The 15,416-nt window shown below is 40.6% G+C and overlaps 7 protein-coding genes across 11 annotated transcripts in view; 4 read left to right on the forward strand and 3 right to left on the reverse strand.

The window, feature by feature from the left end:
- The window catches only part of LOC17896344 (probable LRR receptor-like serine/threonine-protein kinase At1g74360), a 4,158-nt gene extending 2,333 nt beyond the window's left edge, over nucleotides 1–1,825 (forward strand). The window contains exon 3 of the mRNA XM_006303033.2: nucleotides 1–1,825. This exon is cut by the window's left edge and continues 29 nt beyond it. Coding sequence (XP_006303095.2) covers nucleotides 1–1,643 — 1,643 coding nt within the window. The 3' untranslated portion in view covers nucleotides 1,644–1,825.
- LOC17895235 lies at nucleotides 1,793–3,036 on the reverse strand. 3 transcript variants are annotated; one of them, XM_023787555.1, is made up of 3 exons: nucleotides 2,812–3,036; nucleotides 2,122–2,732; nucleotides 1,927–2,018 (listed from the first exon to the last, which is right to left on the reverse strand). In XM_023787555.1, exons 1-3 carry the CDS (start codon nucleotides 2,966–2,968, stop codon nucleotides 1,938–1,940), a joined length of 849 nt encoding a protein of 282 aa, XP_023643323.1. In that variant the 5' UTR covers nucleotides 2,969–3,036; the 3' UTR covers nucleotides 1,927–1,937. The 3 variants fall into 3 exon arrangements, with proteins under 3 accessions (XP_023643322.1, XP_006302627.1, XP_023643323.1); XM_023787554.1 differs by having other exon boundaries at nucleotides 1,793–2,732; nucleotides 2,812–3,032; XM_006302565.2 differs by having other exon boundaries at nucleotides 1,793–2,732; nucleotides 2,831–2,922.
- A 208-nt stretch (nucleotides 3,037–3,244) lies between these two features.
- LOC17896056 (probable xyloglucan 6-xylosyltransferase 5) lies at nucleotides 3,245–5,149 on the forward strand. The gene has a single exon (XM_023787195.1). It carries the CDS (start codon nucleotides 3,544–3,546, stop codon nucleotides 4,915–4,917), a length of 1,374 nt encoding a protein of 457 aa, XP_023642963.1. The 5' UTR covers nucleotides 3,245–3,543; the 3' UTR covers nucleotides 4,918–5,149.
- A 69-nt stretch (nucleotides 5,150–5,218) lies between these two features.
- Nucleotides 5,219–7,586, reverse strand: LOC17894008 (protein NEN3). Its single transcript, XM_023787194.1, has 6 exons — nucleotides 7,283–7,586; nucleotides 7,050–7,207; nucleotides 6,865–6,911; nucleotides 6,713–6,776; nucleotides 5,797–6,506; nucleotides 5,219–5,702 (listed from the first exon to the last, which is right to left on the reverse strand). Exons 1-6 carry the CDS (start codon nucleotides 7,572–7,574, stop codon nucleotides 5,456–5,458), a joined length of 1,518 nt encoding a protein of 505 aa, XP_023642962.1. The 5' UTR covers nucleotides 7,575–7,586; the 3' UTR covers nucleotides 5,219–5,455.
- An 82-nt stretch (nucleotides 7,587–7,668) lies between these two features.
- Nucleotides 7,669–9,157, forward strand: LOC17895303 (putative pentatricopeptide repeat-containing protein At1g74400). The gene has a single exon (XM_006302167.2). It carries the CDS (start codon nucleotides 7,693–7,695, stop codon nucleotides 9,094–9,096), a length of 1,404 nt encoding a protein of 467 aa, XP_006302229.2. The 5' UTR covers nucleotides 7,669–7,692; the 3' UTR covers nucleotides 9,097–9,157.
- A 233-nt stretch (nucleotides 9,158–9,390) lies between these two features.
- On the forward strand, nucleotides 9,391–12,253 carry LOC17894493 (NEP1-interacting protein-like 2). Of its 3 annotated transcripts, XR_002835082.1 has the most exons (7): nucleotides 9,391–9,684; nucleotides 9,867–9,911; nucleotides 10,339–10,517; nucleotides 11,005–11,088; nucleotides 11,426–11,584; nucleotides 11,677–11,865; nucleotides 12,175–12,253. XR_002835082.1 is itself a non-coding variant. In XM_023787936.1 (6 exons), exons 1-6 carry the CDS (start codon nucleotides 9,564–9,566, stop codon nucleotides 11,803–11,805), a joined length of 717 nt encoding a protein of 238 aa, XP_023643704.1. In that variant the 5' UTR covers nucleotides 9,391–9,563; the 3' UTR covers nucleotides 11,806–12,075. The 3 variants fall into 3 exon arrangements, 2 of the variants coding, with proteins under 2 accessions (XP_023643704.1, XP_006302792.1); XM_023787936.1 differs by lacking the exon at nucleotides 12,175–12,253 and having other exon boundaries at nucleotides 11,677–12,075; XM_006302730.2 differs by lacking the exons at nucleotides 9,867–9,911; nucleotides 12,175–12,253 and having other exon boundaries at nucleotides 9,393–9,684; nucleotides 11,677–12,075.
- Nucleotides 11,991–14,324, reverse strand: LOC17896271 (fucosyltransferase 3). Its single transcript, XM_006302403.2, is given in 2 exon segments — nucleotides 11,991–13,486; nucleotides 13,806–14,324. Coding segments are annotated over 2 exon segments (1,578 nt in total). The 5' UTR covers nucleotides 14,059–14,324; the 3' UTR covers nucleotides 11,991–12,161.
- Between the last annotated feature and the right edge of the window lie 1,092 nt (nucleotides 14,325–15,416).

The raw sequence follows: 15,416 nt of genomic DNA on the forward strand, positions 1-15,416 counted from the left end.
GCACTTCTGGTTCCACGGTACGCACACTTGAAATTTCAGCCTATCTTCAGCTCAGTGGAAATAAGCTGTCAGGTGAGGTTCCTGCAAGTATCTCTCAGATGAACAAGCTGAGCACACTACATTTGGGTTTCAATGAGTTTGAAGGGAAACTACCTCCGGAGATAGGACGATTGCCTCTTGCATTCCTCAACCTTACCCGAAACCAATTTTCAGGCCAGATTCCTCAAGAAATCGGAAATCTTAAGTGCCTGCAGAATCTTGATCTGTCTTGCAACAATTTCTCAGGAAACTTTCCAACGAGTTTGAATGACTTGAATGAGCTGAGTAAGTTCAACATCTCATATAACCCTTTCATTTCTGGTACGATACCAACAACAGGACAAGTGGCTACCTTTGACAAAGAATCCTTTCTTGGAAATCCGCGGCTGCGATTTCCGAGTTTCTTCAACCGATCAGGGAACAACACAAGGAAAATTTCTAACCAAATCATAGGACATAGGCCAAGAACTCTTCTTTTGATTTGGATTTCCTTGGCTGTTGCATTGGCGTTTGTTGCATGTTTAGTAGTAGCAGGTATTCTTCTCATGGTTGCTAAGGCTTCAAGGGATGCAGAAATCGATCTCTTAGATGGGTCGAAAACCAGACATGACGTGACTTCCAGTTCAGGGGGATCATCACCTTGGCTCTCAGGAAAAATCAAGGTTATTCGCTTAGACAAATCAACATTCACATACTCTGACATTCTGAAAGCTACCAGTAGCTTCTCTGAAGAGAGAGTGGTAGGTAGGGGAGGATATGGAACTGTTTACAGAGGCGTATTACCTGATGGAAGAGAAGTTGCAGTCAAAAAGCTGCAGAGAGAAGGCACAGAAGCAGAGAAAGAATTCAGAGCTGAAATGGAAGTTTTAAGTGCCAACGCATTTGGTGATTGGGCACATCCAAACCTCGTGAGGCTGTATGGATGGTGCCTAGATGGGTCAGAGAAAATTTTGGTGCACGAATACATGGGAGGCGGGAGCTTAGAGGAACTCATCACAGACAAAGCAAAACTTCCATGGAGGAAACGTATCGATATAGCCACAGATGTAGCACGGGGATTAGTTTATTTGCACCACGAATGTTACCCTTCCATCGTTCACAGAGACGTGAAAGCAAGCAACGTTCTTTTGGATAGACATGGGAATGCAAGAGTTACAGATTTTGGACTAGCAAGACTCTTAAATGTAGGAGACAGCCATGTGAGCACAGTTATTGCAGGCACAATCGGATATGTAGCTCCTGAGTATGGGCAAACTTGGCAAGCCACCACAAGAGGAGATGTTTACAGCTACGGAGTATTGACCATGGAACTCGCGACGGGTAGAAGAGCTGTTGATGGAGGAGAAGAGTGTTTGGTCGAATGGGCAAGACGGGTAATGACAGGTAACATGACAGCCAAAGGTTCACCATTTACACTGTCAGGGACAAAACCAGGGAACGGAGCAGAGCAGTTGACTGAGCTACTAAAGGTTGGTGTTAAGTGTACAGCTGATCATCCTCAGGCAAGACCAAGTATGAAAGAAGTTCTAGCTATGTTGGTTAAGATATCCGGTAAAGCAGAGCTCTTTAATGGCTTACCTTCACCAGATTACATAGAAATGTAAAAATCTTTCTTTCTTTTCTTCATTCAGATTTTATACAGAACAGCAGAGTTTTCTTTCTTCCCATTTTTCGTTTCATTGTTTCTGATTCTTCTTGTACACAGAATCTAGATAGAGAAAGGTAGTTTTCTTCACTATGTACAAAGACACAATTTAAAATAAACATCTTCTCTTCTTCTTGTCTATATTGAGTGTAAACAGCTTTGGCTCTATCTTATGTTTCTTACAAGTCAGGAAACACAGAGGAACCAAGTGACAGTACAATGAGTCAGGCAGCAATCTCTCTGATCAACCAGTTTAAGCTGGGGAAGGCAAAATAGAGGACAAGAAAAGACGGGACAGCCAAAGCAAACGTGACAAAGAAATAGAGCCCAAGAACTGCAGCACTCACAGGGATTGCATATAAAGCCATCAGCAGGAATATGACAACGAGAGGAAACTTAGCCAGCAAATGAGTAACAAGAGCCATTGACATACATACCGAGTCATGGAGCCTCCCAGTCCTAAAGTATCCTCTGGTCACACCATTCCACCAGCCGCGATTGTCCAGTAACCGTTCATCATCTGAGGCCGTATGACTCACTCCATCACACCTATTCCTCATGTCTCTCTGGCCTGAAGTGACCCTTTTGTCGTCGCTACGAGATTCAGATCTGCAGCCATTCACGCTTTCGACCATCCAAAGAAGGTAAAAGTTTTTGGAAGGGAATTTGATGGTTCCATTGCAAACAAGCCTTAAAGAGAGAATATTGCACCAAGGGCAAGCAACGAAGAAGGGAAGCTGGAAAGGTAAAGCTGAGGATTTGATGACAACGGCACGTTGAAGGCCTAAGAGACAATACTTGCAGATAGTATGACCACACCACAAGACATAAGGCACATTCTCAACGACGTTGAACGATTCCCAGCAAATGGGACACTCCAATTTTTCTTCCTTTGTTGTCTTTCTTCCATCTCCTGAAGGAGTCTTTCCCAGTTTTATGTCAGCATCGTCTCCCTTTGATTTAAAGCCTTCTATGATGGATTTTGAAGCTAATTTCCACATAACAATGGAGGCATCCACCAAAAGATAATCACTTTGAATCTTTCTCTCTGCCAAAAAGTTATATCGAGAAAATAATCAGACATGAAATTCACAATCCAAACCACAATGATTCGAGAAGGAACATACCAAAAGCAATGAAACATACCACTGAAGAAGGTCGAAGAGGAAATAACTCTGAAGTTACAAAATTTATCAGATCAGAATAGAGAATGGATGATATGTAGTTGCAAGAGAAAAAAAGCGGCGTCGTTTCGCTGAAAAAGGGACACGCGTCATGAAACATGGTGACTCTGAAACACCTTTCGAGGTTACCGCCGTCACCGATTTCCTCACCTTATCCGTAGCTGTTTTCAGTTGTTTTAACCACAAAACGCGCCGTTTCGTTTTCTTTCACTCGCACCATATTATACCGCCAAAGTTGAATTGAACCAACGGTTTACTTCGGTCGTTTTCTTACATCATTTTACTAAATACCGGTTTTAAAAAATAATAATTAAAATTTGTCGGTGTGAGTGAGCTGTACGCGTTTGATCTTCTTCTGCTTGAGCTAGTTCTGGATCGAGCGAAGCATTTTCCTCCGACAATATATTTTTAAGTAATGACAATGTTTCCGCATTATTGGGTTTAATTCTAATTTTAAATTAGGGTTCTTCAGATCGTCAAATCTTTTCTCTTTCTCTCTCTCTCTCCGATCGGAATCATGCTAAAGATCTGAACTTTTTCTCAGATCCGTGATTTTAAGTACAGAGAGAGAAACCTACACAGACTTGTGTTCACAAGAAGAAACATAAAAACCCCAAATTTTGATGGTAGCAAACCTGTAAGTGGATATCTAGAGAGACGTTGTGGGGGAGAGAAATGGGTCAAGATGGGTCACCGGCGCATAAGAGACCCTCCGGAAGCGGCGGAGGACTTCCGACGACGACTGTAGCGAACGGTGGTGGAAGAGGTGGTCGGGGTGGTTTGTTGCCTCGAGGTAGGCAGATGCAGAAGACGTTTAACAACATCAAGATCACGATTCTCTGTGGTTTCGTCACTATCCTTGTCTTACGTGGCACAATCGGTGTTGGCAACCTCGGAAGCTCAAGCGCCGATGCGGTTAACCAGAACATCATCGAGGAGACTAACCGGATTCTAGCTGAGATCCGATCTGATTCGGATCCCACCGACTTGGATGAGCCTCAGGAAGGTGACATGAATCCCAATGCGACGTATGTTCTAGGTCCTAAGATCACGGATTGGGATAGTCAACGTAAGGTATGGTTGAATCAGAACCCTGAGTTTCCTAGTACTCTCAATGGCAGAGCTCGAATCTTGCTCTTAACAGGGTCTCCTCCAAAGCCTTGCGATAACCCGATTGGTGACCATTACCTGTTGAAATCTGTGAAGAACAAGATTGATTATTGTAGGCTTCATGGGATTGAGATTGTCTATAACATGGCTCATTTGGATAAGGAACTTGCTGGCTATTGGGCGAAATTGCCAATGATTAGGAGGTTGATGCTCTCTCATCCTGAAGTTGAGTGGATCTGGTGGATGGATAGTGATGCTTTGTTCACTGACATACTCTTTCAGATCCCTTTGGCTAGGTATGAGAAGCATAATCTGGTGATCCACGGTTATCCTGACTTGCTGTTCGATCAGAAGTCATGGATTGCGTTGAACACAGGTAGTTTTCTGCTTAGGAACTGTCAGTGGTCGTTGGATTTGTTAGATGCTTGGGCGCCCATGGGACCTAAAGGGCCAATCCGTGATGAGGCCGGGAAAGTATTGACGGCTTATCTGAAAGGCAGACCTGCTTTTGAGGCAGATGATCAGTCAGCATTGATCTATCTTCTGCTTTCTCAGAAAGATACATGGATGGAAAAAGTGTTTGTGGAGAATCAATATTATTTACATGGATTTTGGGAAGGTTTGGTTGATAGATATGAGGAGATGGTAGAGAAGTATCACCCGGGATTGGGTGATGAAAGATGGCCGTTTGTGACCCATTTCGTTGGATGTAAACCATGTGGTAGCTATGCTGATTATGCAGTTGAGAGATGCTTGAAGAGTATGGAGAGGGCCTTCAATTTTGCAGACAATCAAGTGCTCAAGCTGTATGGGTTTGGCCATAGAGGATTGTTGAGCCCTAAGATTAAGAGGATCAGAAATGAAACAGTCACTCCTTTGGAGTTTGTAGACAAGTTTGATATTCGCAGAACGCAAGTGGAATCCAAACTACAGAACTAGAGGAAAAGAAGGAGAAGATAGGCTCAGCTCTCATGAGATCGTGGACACGTATAGGTAAAGATATATGACACTCACAAATGCAAAGCAAATTTGTTTGCCTGTACTTGCTACTTTACTGTTTCTTATGCTTTTTTGTTTGTTGTTGTTTCCAAGAATATTTTAGCTGCAAATTCTTTTTCCATAGATGTTTTTGTGTTTTCTTCAGTCAAATATATGGAGAAATTTCATACTTTGTTATTATTGCTCTTGACTGCTATATCCAAGTTTCAGACACTTCCGCTCGTTGACAAGTACTAACTTCGGAAGAAAATTTTAGAGAATCAATAATATTAAACTGTGTAATCAGGATGATTGTTACATTTTGAGTGTGGTGTCTCTATTGATCGGTTCACAGATCATTCTTAAAATACTAATTTCCTTCTTCCTAGCTACCAACCTCCCACGAATTAGCATTGACTACATACATCTACAAAATGGGAATGACCAAAAAGTGCTCAACGACTGACCAGGAAGAGACAGCGAAATGATTTTTCCTTGGCTATATCATTTTTTTCTGGTGGATTACCAACTTTCTGGCTCCTAGACGTATTCCAGCCATTTGCTGATAATCGTAAGGCTCAAGTGAGAAGAATGCATCAACAAGGGTACCAGGAAGTAGTGCTGACTCAAGCTTTTCAAAATTATCGCTACTGAAGTCGAGCTTTTGATTGGTTCCCAAAGGTTCTTCTTTTCGGTATACCTGGGTTCCACACCTTGTATCATATCCGTTGGATTCTGAGCTTATTCTGTCAAGCAGACAAGAATGGTGACAGAGGTAAGAGACTCTCTGGTGGATAAATTATCATATGTCAAAGGTCAGAGAGAGTGTTGAATACTTACTGCAGTCTGGCTGTGGGATATTTGGCAAAGCCTTCTTTCCTCATAACCGTAGGCCTCCAATCTGACCCTGTGCTTGAGTCAATCAGTAAATTATGCGCAGCAGTATCGGCTGCATCCAAAATCTTGCATAAATCAGGAGGTATGTCGACAACAATATTCATCTTTGGACGACCTACATGATCAACAAACTTCCGGCTTATTCCAAACCAAATTTTCAAGCTATACCAACAGAGATGTAGAGGGGTGTCGTTGTGAAATAGCTTCATTCTCAGAGTCCCACGATAAAACGGGACAAGACTTGCCCTGATGCTAGAAACAGACACTTCATTAAAGCCCAAAAATGAATCATCTATGGCATTGGGATCGGTTGATCCATCCTGCTGTCTTACAGTTTCCTCTTCGTCCGCAGCATCTGTCTGAAGAGTTCCAATATGTAGTTTACTTATAAGAGTGGTTATATCAGATGGATTTATTTCACAACCAGATGTGTCATTTTCTGAGCATTCCGTCAGAAGAGAAATGATGGGATGATTTTTGACGGTTGTGGCATCTACAGAAGACGGACTCGGATCAGTTTTAGGGCTCGAAGACGAAGAAGTCTTGTTTTCTCTGACACCATTAGGCAGTGACTTCTCTTTACTTTGTGTTCTCGGACTTTTTCTTGGAGAAAACCAGCTCATGTCTGTAAGAATGTCAGGAACACTGGACTCCTGCAAACATTAAGTACCCAAACTCATTGATATGACAAACTATACTTGCAGACCATGTTTGGCTTGCAAAGTTGTGGTTCGAGAGGAAGATGAACCCAACTTTTGCAAACTGTAGACAGAAAGTCAAATATGTCTCACCCTAATCTAATCTAATGATTTTAAGTTTTGAGATAATCCCTATTCAAGAAAAGAGAAGAGAGCAATACCAGAAACAAGACTGTTGCACAGTACTTGACAACTTCAAGATTCATCCTGACATCATCTAAGCTCCTGGTGAATCATATCCATGTTTAGTCCCATATTGAAAAAACTGATGAAGCGTTAAAAGGCTCATCAGGGTATCGGTTACTCTTTTTACCTGTGAGCTTGATCTCCTATCCCGAAGTATGTAGCAAGCGATGCCATCTACAGTATTTTAAAAGAGTAAATTTTTAGCAAACTCTGATGGGTGATGAATCTTTGAAGTGACATGGAAGAATCATATCTATAAAGGTAACAAGGAAGTAGATTTATCATCGAGAAGCCGAACAACAAGAGAGAGACCTTCATGTCACCAGCTCTCTTCCCAAACTTCTTAGACAACAACAAAAGGGAATCAATAGTAGCTTTCGGCTCAGGCGGAGAGAGACCAATTTCTGTAAATGCATTTCTTATTCTTACACAATCAAATCTCTTAATGTTATGTCCCGCCCAAATTCGTCCTACAGAAACACCAAAATCTCAATATATGTAGCTTCGTGTGAGAGAGATAAAGTAATTCAAAAAGAAACCCTTACCGTGGAGAATGTCGTAGACTTCATCAGCGATTTCAGAGAAGGTAGGTGCAGAGAGAACTCCGTCGCGGGTAATGCCGCTTCGTCGCTTCGTGAGCGTGGCGATGAGAGAAAGATCGGTGGGTCGAACCAAAGTGGAGTAACTATAAAGCTCCACTAGCTTCAAAGGGCAAACTAAGATAGCCCCGAACTCCAAAATCGCAAAAGGCTGCCCCGGTTTGGTCGGAACCGCCGTCTCAAGATCGAAAAACGCTATCTCGCTTCTCTTATCGCCGCCGAGAGTCGAAGAAGCCATTGTTGGAGAACTGAGAGCTAAATGAGATATTGTAATTGGTGGGTTTTAAAGAGAGTGAGAGAGCTTCACGCAGGACCTCCTCTTTTTACGGAAAAAAATAAATAATCTAAACCTGAGAATGATGATGAGGGGTATCTTGCGTCATCTGGATTCACTTGGAGTGGTCAACAAATTTGATTCCTTTGTTTTATATTATCATACGAAATCGCTTAAATCTAACCACACCGTGAAGCATTATCTTGAATCTGGGGAACCAATCAAAGCTCTTTTAAATTTCCGGCATCGATTCAGACAAAGTTCCAGTTTTATTGACAGTTTCTCTGTGTTGTTTGCCATTAGAGCTTTATCAGCTCCGAAAGCTTCCTCATTTGATGGTACACAGATCCATGCTACTGTAAGGAAACTGGGGTTCAATACCGTAATTCAAATTCAAACATCCCTGGTCGGTTTTTACTCTGCGGCGGGTAATGTTGATGATGCACGCCAAGTGTTCGACGAAACGTCTGACAAACAGAGCATTATCTTGTGGACAGCGATGGTCTCAGCTTACAATGAGAATGACCGGTCTGTGGAAGCTATTGAGCTGTTTCAACGAATGGAAGCGGAAAAGATGGAACTTGATGAAGTGATTGTGACTGTGGCTTTATCGGCTTGTGCTGATCTAGGGGCCGTACAGATGGGAGAACGGATTTATTCGTGTGGCGTTAAGAGAAAACGAAGATTGGCTAGGGATTTAACTCTGAGAAACTCACTTCTTAATATGTACGTGAAATCTGGGGAAGCTGAGAAAGCGAGGAAACTCTTTGATGAAACTAAGAGAAAAGATGTGACTACATACACTTCGATGATCTTTGGATATGCTTTAAACGGTCAAGCTCAAGAATCCTTAGAACTTTTCAATAAAATGAAGACGATTGATCAGTGCCAAGACATTGTAATCACTCCAAATGATGTGACTTTCATCGGCGTCTTGATGGCTTGTAGTCATGGTGGATTAGTGGAAGAAGGAAAACAATATTTCAAAAGCATGATTGTGGATTACAACCTGAAACCTAGAGCAGCTCATTTCGGGTGTATGGTCGATTTGCTTTGTCGTGCAGGTCATCTGAAGGATGCTCACGAGTTCATAAACCAGATGCCAATAAAGCCAAATACTGTAATTTGGAGAACGCTTCTTAGCGCTTGCAGTCTTCACGGAAATGTTGAGCTTGGAGAAGAAGTTCAAAGACGGATCTTTGAGTTAGATGATGATCATGTCGGAGATTATGTAGCCTTGTCGAATATCTATGCTTCTAAAGGAATGTGGGATGAGAAACGGAAGATGAGGGATCGTGTGAGGAAGAGAAGGGTGCCTGGAAAAAGCTGGATTGAGCTCGGAAGCATTATCACCGAGTTTGTTTCAGGGCATGATGACGATGATGAGCAGCTGGTGGTGGGAGAGATTAGTGAGGCTTTGAGGTGTTTAGTTTCTTGTATGACAAGTTTCCATTGTGTAGTAGAAGACTTTAACTGCAATTATTGAAATTTGTAATTTACACTGGGTGAAGAAAATTGTCGACTACTGGGAGGTAATTAAAGCCCACTTGTAGGGGCCTCTGGCCCAACAAATTTAATGAGAATTGATAACTTATTAAATTGGGATATTCAAGTTTTCACTTTTTGTCAAAGAGGTCCCTGGGAAAAAACAGATTTTAAAGTGAGCCCAATAAAATACCGGGACGAACGAAACGTACGTAGATTGTTCGAATGTATAAATATAAATAAATGAAAAACCAAATTAAGAAAATATATTTTAAAAAAAATAATAATAAAAAATGGCTTCCGTCTTCGTTGCTTTTTCGAGCGGTGCCTTGTCTCTCAACTTCCATGGCTGACGACATCTTACCTTCGAAATTGTCCCAACCAACCACGAAGTCTCTTCTTCTCCTTTACTGAAATTTTATAGAACCCGTGATTCTTCTCTATCTTTAATTTCTCTTCTTCTTCTCGATGGATGCGATCCTTTCACCAGCCGTGGAGGCTGAACGAGCCGCCGACTCAACAATCGACACAGTTTCTCGTTTGATCTCCGGCGCTTTCTCCGGCGCACTTACTGGAATTTTCGCTATGGGTATTTTTAAGTTTTCCGACTTTGATCCCTTTTTTTTTTGTTTGTGCATTTGATTTTATCATTCTCGTGACTGATCATAGATTTTAGTTTGACTAAGAGGAATGATGATTTTTTACGATTTTTTTTACTTGTAATTCTAACTTGTTCGTTTCTAAATTTTGGTCAACTCTTTGATTTCTTAGGAAAACTATCACTTGTGTTGGCCCTGCAAAAGTTTGTGAAAAAAGGTTACATTTTTTTCTGTCTGAAGAATTTGGTTGAATGTCGATGAACTGATTACAGGATGAGCATGTGGAAAGAGTCATTGAAATTATAGATTGAGCGTTCTTTTTAGTTCTGTCCTCCAAATTCGTCAGTTATGATGAACTATAATGTTCCTTCTATGAAGAAGGAGATTCAATATTGTTGAGATCATTAGTCAACAGTCCCGACATAATTTTTCTGATGATCATAAGTGTTTTACAGCTTACAGCTAATGATCTGAACTTGTTTCTCAGTTTGTAGACCTATCCTGGGTTTAGGACTAGGAAAATGATGTTGCCTCTAGGTTTTGAACAAATCATCATTCACCTCTGTATGATCCTTATAGCCGTTTGTTATTATTTCTTCCTTTTCCTGTTTAGTAAACCATTCGTGTTCTTTAATTTTCTGTAGCTGGAGCTTTCACGGGAGCCGTAACTGGTGCGGTAGCAGGCAGAGCTGCCCAGTATGGAGTACTTCGTGGGGCTGTTCTTGGCGCCGTTGCTGGAGCTATTCTCTCTGTCGAAGTGTTGGAGGCTTCTCGTGCGTACTGGTATTTAGAGCTATCAGGGTCAAGGGGTCCATCATCTATGGTTAGTCTTTAATTCCTAACTTCTGAGACATCTTACAGTTACACGTTTATGAAATTGGAGATGGTTTTTCTACTGACTTTATGATCGAGATGGAGAAAGGATTATGAGAGAAAGAAGTTTGGTGAAAGAAATAATGACATAGCTTTGACATGTTACTGGTGGGCCATCAAAATTATAGGATGACAGAATGGCTTGGTTTAGTCCCTTTTAATTCTTTGTTCAATCTTAAGCCCTCCTGAACATATAGGATGAATTAATATAGCAAGGTAACAAGAATGATTTGTGTTACTCAACCCTTGAATTCCGGGGGACAAAGTCTGAGTCTGTTTTGTTTCGTGTTTATATCCCGTGGGAAGGCCTTGAACCAATTGCACGGTATTTTAGCTGCTACACAGACCTGACTCCTTTTCCAACTTCTACCAAATTCGGTAGTTTTGACTGTTAAATATGAGTAAGCTGAGCCTTTTGTATTTTTTTTGGGATCCAGGCAGATTTTATAGAGCAACTCTTTCGTGGGAGACTAGTGGATGAACAACTTATGTCAACAATGATAAATTCACACCACTGGCAGGTTTTTTTCTTACTGTCTTCATGTGTATAGTTATAAATGTTCTATGAAATTATACTATTGAGAGAACGCTAAAATGCACTGCTGATAGCTACTATATGAGCATGACTGCTGAGAAAGTTTTAAGTGGCTGAATGATGTCTATTATTTATGAACGCTGGCCAATACTTCTTTTTGTGCCTTGAGTCTATATAAGAATAGCTAGGTTCCTTTACATATCCAAGATCTGTTACTTGTTGTGTTCCTACATTTTCCTGTTCCTCTCTGTTCTGCAATCTCCTTTAGTTTGAGATTTTGAATTGTGTAGATTGATGTAAGCAGTTTTTTCTACTTTCTACAGCTAAGAATTTCCGATGTAAATTATGAAGATCGGGATGATGTTAATGGTGAACCAGAAGCTAGAGGCTTATCGGGTGAATCTTTAAGGAAACTACCATGCTATATCATGTCAAGCGAAATGATCAAGAGGCAGGTCACTCACTGCACAATTTGTCTGCAGGTTCTGTCTGCTTCTATTGGTTTTACATGAATTGATTGCACTTCTTAATTCTTATCATGTCGTTTGACCATCTCACACCTTGGCATCTACAGGACATCAAAACAGGGGAAATCACACGAAGCTTACCGAAATGTGATCATACGTTTCATTTGGTTTGTGTTGATAGATGGCTCATCAGACACGGTTCGTGCCCTATCTGCAGACAGGCAGTTAAAGATTAAATCACCAGTGTCTTCGAGCTGTGTACATAGCAAAAACGCAATATATCCTAATATATTGTTGTAAGTCTTAAAACCCTTTCTTCAATATTTTTCCCCATTTTATAGAGCAACTTTAGCTTCATCTATAGGTTTTTCTATTTTTGAATGTATACTATTGTAGACGTGAATAAGAACACTTACAGGTGTATTGGAAAGAATATAGAACTCGATCAAGTCATGCGATGATGCGATGATGCAATGTTACATTTAAGTTAATTCTAATATTCCTTACATGTCTATTGTGAAACTCTGAAACTCTTGACCTCACAACATCTAGTAAAGGCAAAAGAATATCCCTAGAAACTCTATTTCATCTTTTAATCATTACAGCTATGGAACAGTGTCGCTGGGGAACAGGGCTCTATTGACCTTGCTCTCACACAGTATGGTTCATGGGCAGTCCCATTCTCAGCCTTGTTCAATACCCATGGCGTCAACCCTCCAAGGCCATGAGCCACGTCCATGAGTGGGGACCATGAGCTTGTGACCACCAGCACATCAGTACAACTTAGAAGGTATATCTCAGTCCATGCTCTCTTACTCTCCATATTCTTAGGGGTTTTTTGGTACTCCTTGTGGCTCAGCTTGTGAACGCTGATTATCTCTCCCATCACTGTTGGATTTTCCCAATATATGTCCTTGATACTTTCAAAATACCCTAGAGAAGAAGATGAGATAAACACTGCCTTTGGTTTTCGGTTTAGAACTTGGCTTGAAGGGAGGTGTATCTGTTTGTCAACTTCAGGAAGCAGCTTATGTCTAGTTCCACAAGCTAGAATCTGATCTACCAAATACGGCAACTGATCATCACCAAACTCAGAGACTCCAATATAGATTCATATTCTCTTATCAGCTTTAGCAAGATATGTGCGATAGTATCGTGTAATGAGACCCCAGACAACATTAGTTGGGTGAAAGAGATACTGACCCAAGAAGTAAAATGCTCTTTCTTTTTCGGGGAAGAGCTTTTCAAGTTCCTTCTTGAATGATGAGATTGAGAAGAGAGATGGGAGAAAGAAACTATCCGCTTTCATGATCAGCCACGGGGTTTCCTCCAACAAAACTTGACTTTCCTCGCAAAAGAAAAGCTTTTGTAGGTCACTGGAATCACGAACAACATGGCGATATGCAAGCATCGGGTTGCCAGTTTCACGAAGAAGTGATTGTTCATTGAACCAGCTCTTGAGTGGAAACTCCAGGGGAAGAAACCAAGAAGTGTTTGGAAATGGCTCGCAGAAAAGATCAGCCATGTCAACTCCTGGTTCGACGAGTAAAACCCGATTTGTCAAGAGAGCATAAAGAAAAGCTGAAGCTAGACTCAGCATCGTATTCCCAAGTTCACCATTAGAGTTTAACCATATTACATATATACAACCAGAGACTCCACCATCAGATCGATCTCCCGACTTGAGTTTGTCCAATGTTAAGTTATATGATCTAGTGAATGGTCCACACCGTCGATGAAGATCTTCGTATTTTTGTAATCTATAATCCAGGTAAGAGGATTGCTTAAAAGGTGATTCCTTTCGATATAAACCCCCTTCATACCTGCTCAAGCATGATTCTTTATCGAAACTAGACACATGATTAATGTCGCCGAGCTGTTCCTTCTTTTCGCTTAACCCATCATCTGAATCGACGCCTGAAAATCAGAAAACCGCCAACTAGTGTAACTAATGCAAACAATGTAGCTAAAACATTTCCAAAGGAAACACATGCATATGGGTTCTTAACTACACGTACCAAATTTGTTTTTTACTTTTGCCCTGGAAATGTCAAGAAACCGTTTTTAACTTACTGAAGCATAAAAAAAAGAAGAGATTATCCTAATTTAACAAAACCTACCATTTTGGGGAAAAGATCCTTACGAAAAAAGTAACTTATCTGATGACGGTGACTTTTGAGCTGATCCACTAACTAATACAACAAACAAACAAAGAGAGGAAAAATCAAAACTTTACCAGGGTGCAAGCTGATCTGAAGAAGCCTAGAAGCTGCGTGAGTCTCCACAACAGCATCTGAAGGTGGGTCTCTAAGCACCACTGACAGAGAGAACATAACCGAAGCAACCATAAGAACTGCCAGGAGTATCCCCATCGATTTCATCGAGCTCATACTTGGTTTCATCCCATTCAGTTCGCTAGACCCGGCTCGAGTATCCGAGTTGGATAACGGGTCACCCGCATCCGGGTTCTTCTTGCCCCGCTTCATCATAGATTGGGACGGAGAAGACGGTTAAAAAACCCGGGTCGGATCCTACAATGAGCTATCGGGTCGGGAAGAAAGAGAGGTTGGTGAGTGCGGAGTAAAGAGTAAAGAAGACAGTGGAGTGAGAGATGAAGTCATCATGTGATGTGTTTGACAGAAACAGAGAGCGAGTACGTGGCTGAGACAACGACACCTTTTTCCTACCATTTTTTTTTTCTCGTCGAAATTTTGAAACCATTTTAATTTTGTGCAATTTTTAATTTTTAATAATCCGTTTCCTAGCAAGTTTTCTTGTAGAATTTTATTATTATTTGTTTCAGGCATATATGTGTCATGTAGATTTTTCAATCCTAATTCTAATTTCGTTCCTCGTATAACGGTATATGTTACTTTAGGTAGACAGAAACACTTATTTATATACTGTATATGTGTGGACTTAAGTGTAGAACAAGGATATTATTCAACTAAAGCTATTATAACATTAAAATTAAAAATTAGTGAGCCTTAATAAAAATTAACAAGAAATTGACCCTCTCTCGTTATCGCATGAGAAGTTGAAAATATACATCTTGTAAACTAACAAAATAAATATTGTGTTGCTTTAATGTTAGGATTGTAAACTAACATATATAATTAATTAAGTTAATGCATGTAATCGCTATTTTCTTAATGATGATTTTTTTTTTTTTTGTCGTTAATGATGATTATTCTTTTAAGTAGTGAACCATGCATATGCTTATTTACTTTTCGTCTAAATATTCTTCTTATGACAAAATATCATAGTTCATATATATGCTTTGACTTGTGAGTTTATTGAAGATCCCGCGCGTGATGCTTCCCGCCCGCACATATATAAAATCCGCGATCGCAAGATGTGATCCTAAAAATAAGTAATAAGAAATATAATGTTCTAAATATCCACGATTGCATGAAATATTTGGTGACTTATCTATTTTGCTTGGACATTTTTGGATGAAAAAAAAAAAAAGGAGTAAAGAAATGAACTTTGGTTTTTGTATTCGATAAAGGCCCGGAAGGTGTATGTATATATGTATATGTACGTGTCCATCTTGCTGCTCCCACATGGAACAAGCTCGAGAGCAGTCCATGCAAGGTCTCACAACTCACCACCATAGCCTCAAACCTTATCGTTATCTCTCTATTCTCTCTCTCTATTCTCTCTCTCTATTCTCTCTCTCTCTCTCTCTCTCTCTCTCTATTCTCTCTCTCTCTCTCTCTCTCTCTCTTCTCTCTCTCTCTCTCTCTCTCTCTCTCTTCTCTCTCTCTCTCTCTCTCTCTCTCTCTCTCTCTCTCTCTCTCTCTCTCTCTCTCTCTCTCTCTCTCTCTCTCTCTCTCTCTCTCTC

This window comes from Capsella rubella, unplaced genomic scaffold (assembly GCF_000375325.1).
Source record: "Capsella rubella cultivar Monte Gargano unplaced genomic scaffold, Caprub1_0 scaffold_2, whole genome shotgun sequence".
Classification (NCBI taxonomy): Eukaryota; Viridiplantae; Streptophyta; class Magnoliopsida; order Brassicales; family Brassicaceae; genus Capsella; species Capsella rubella.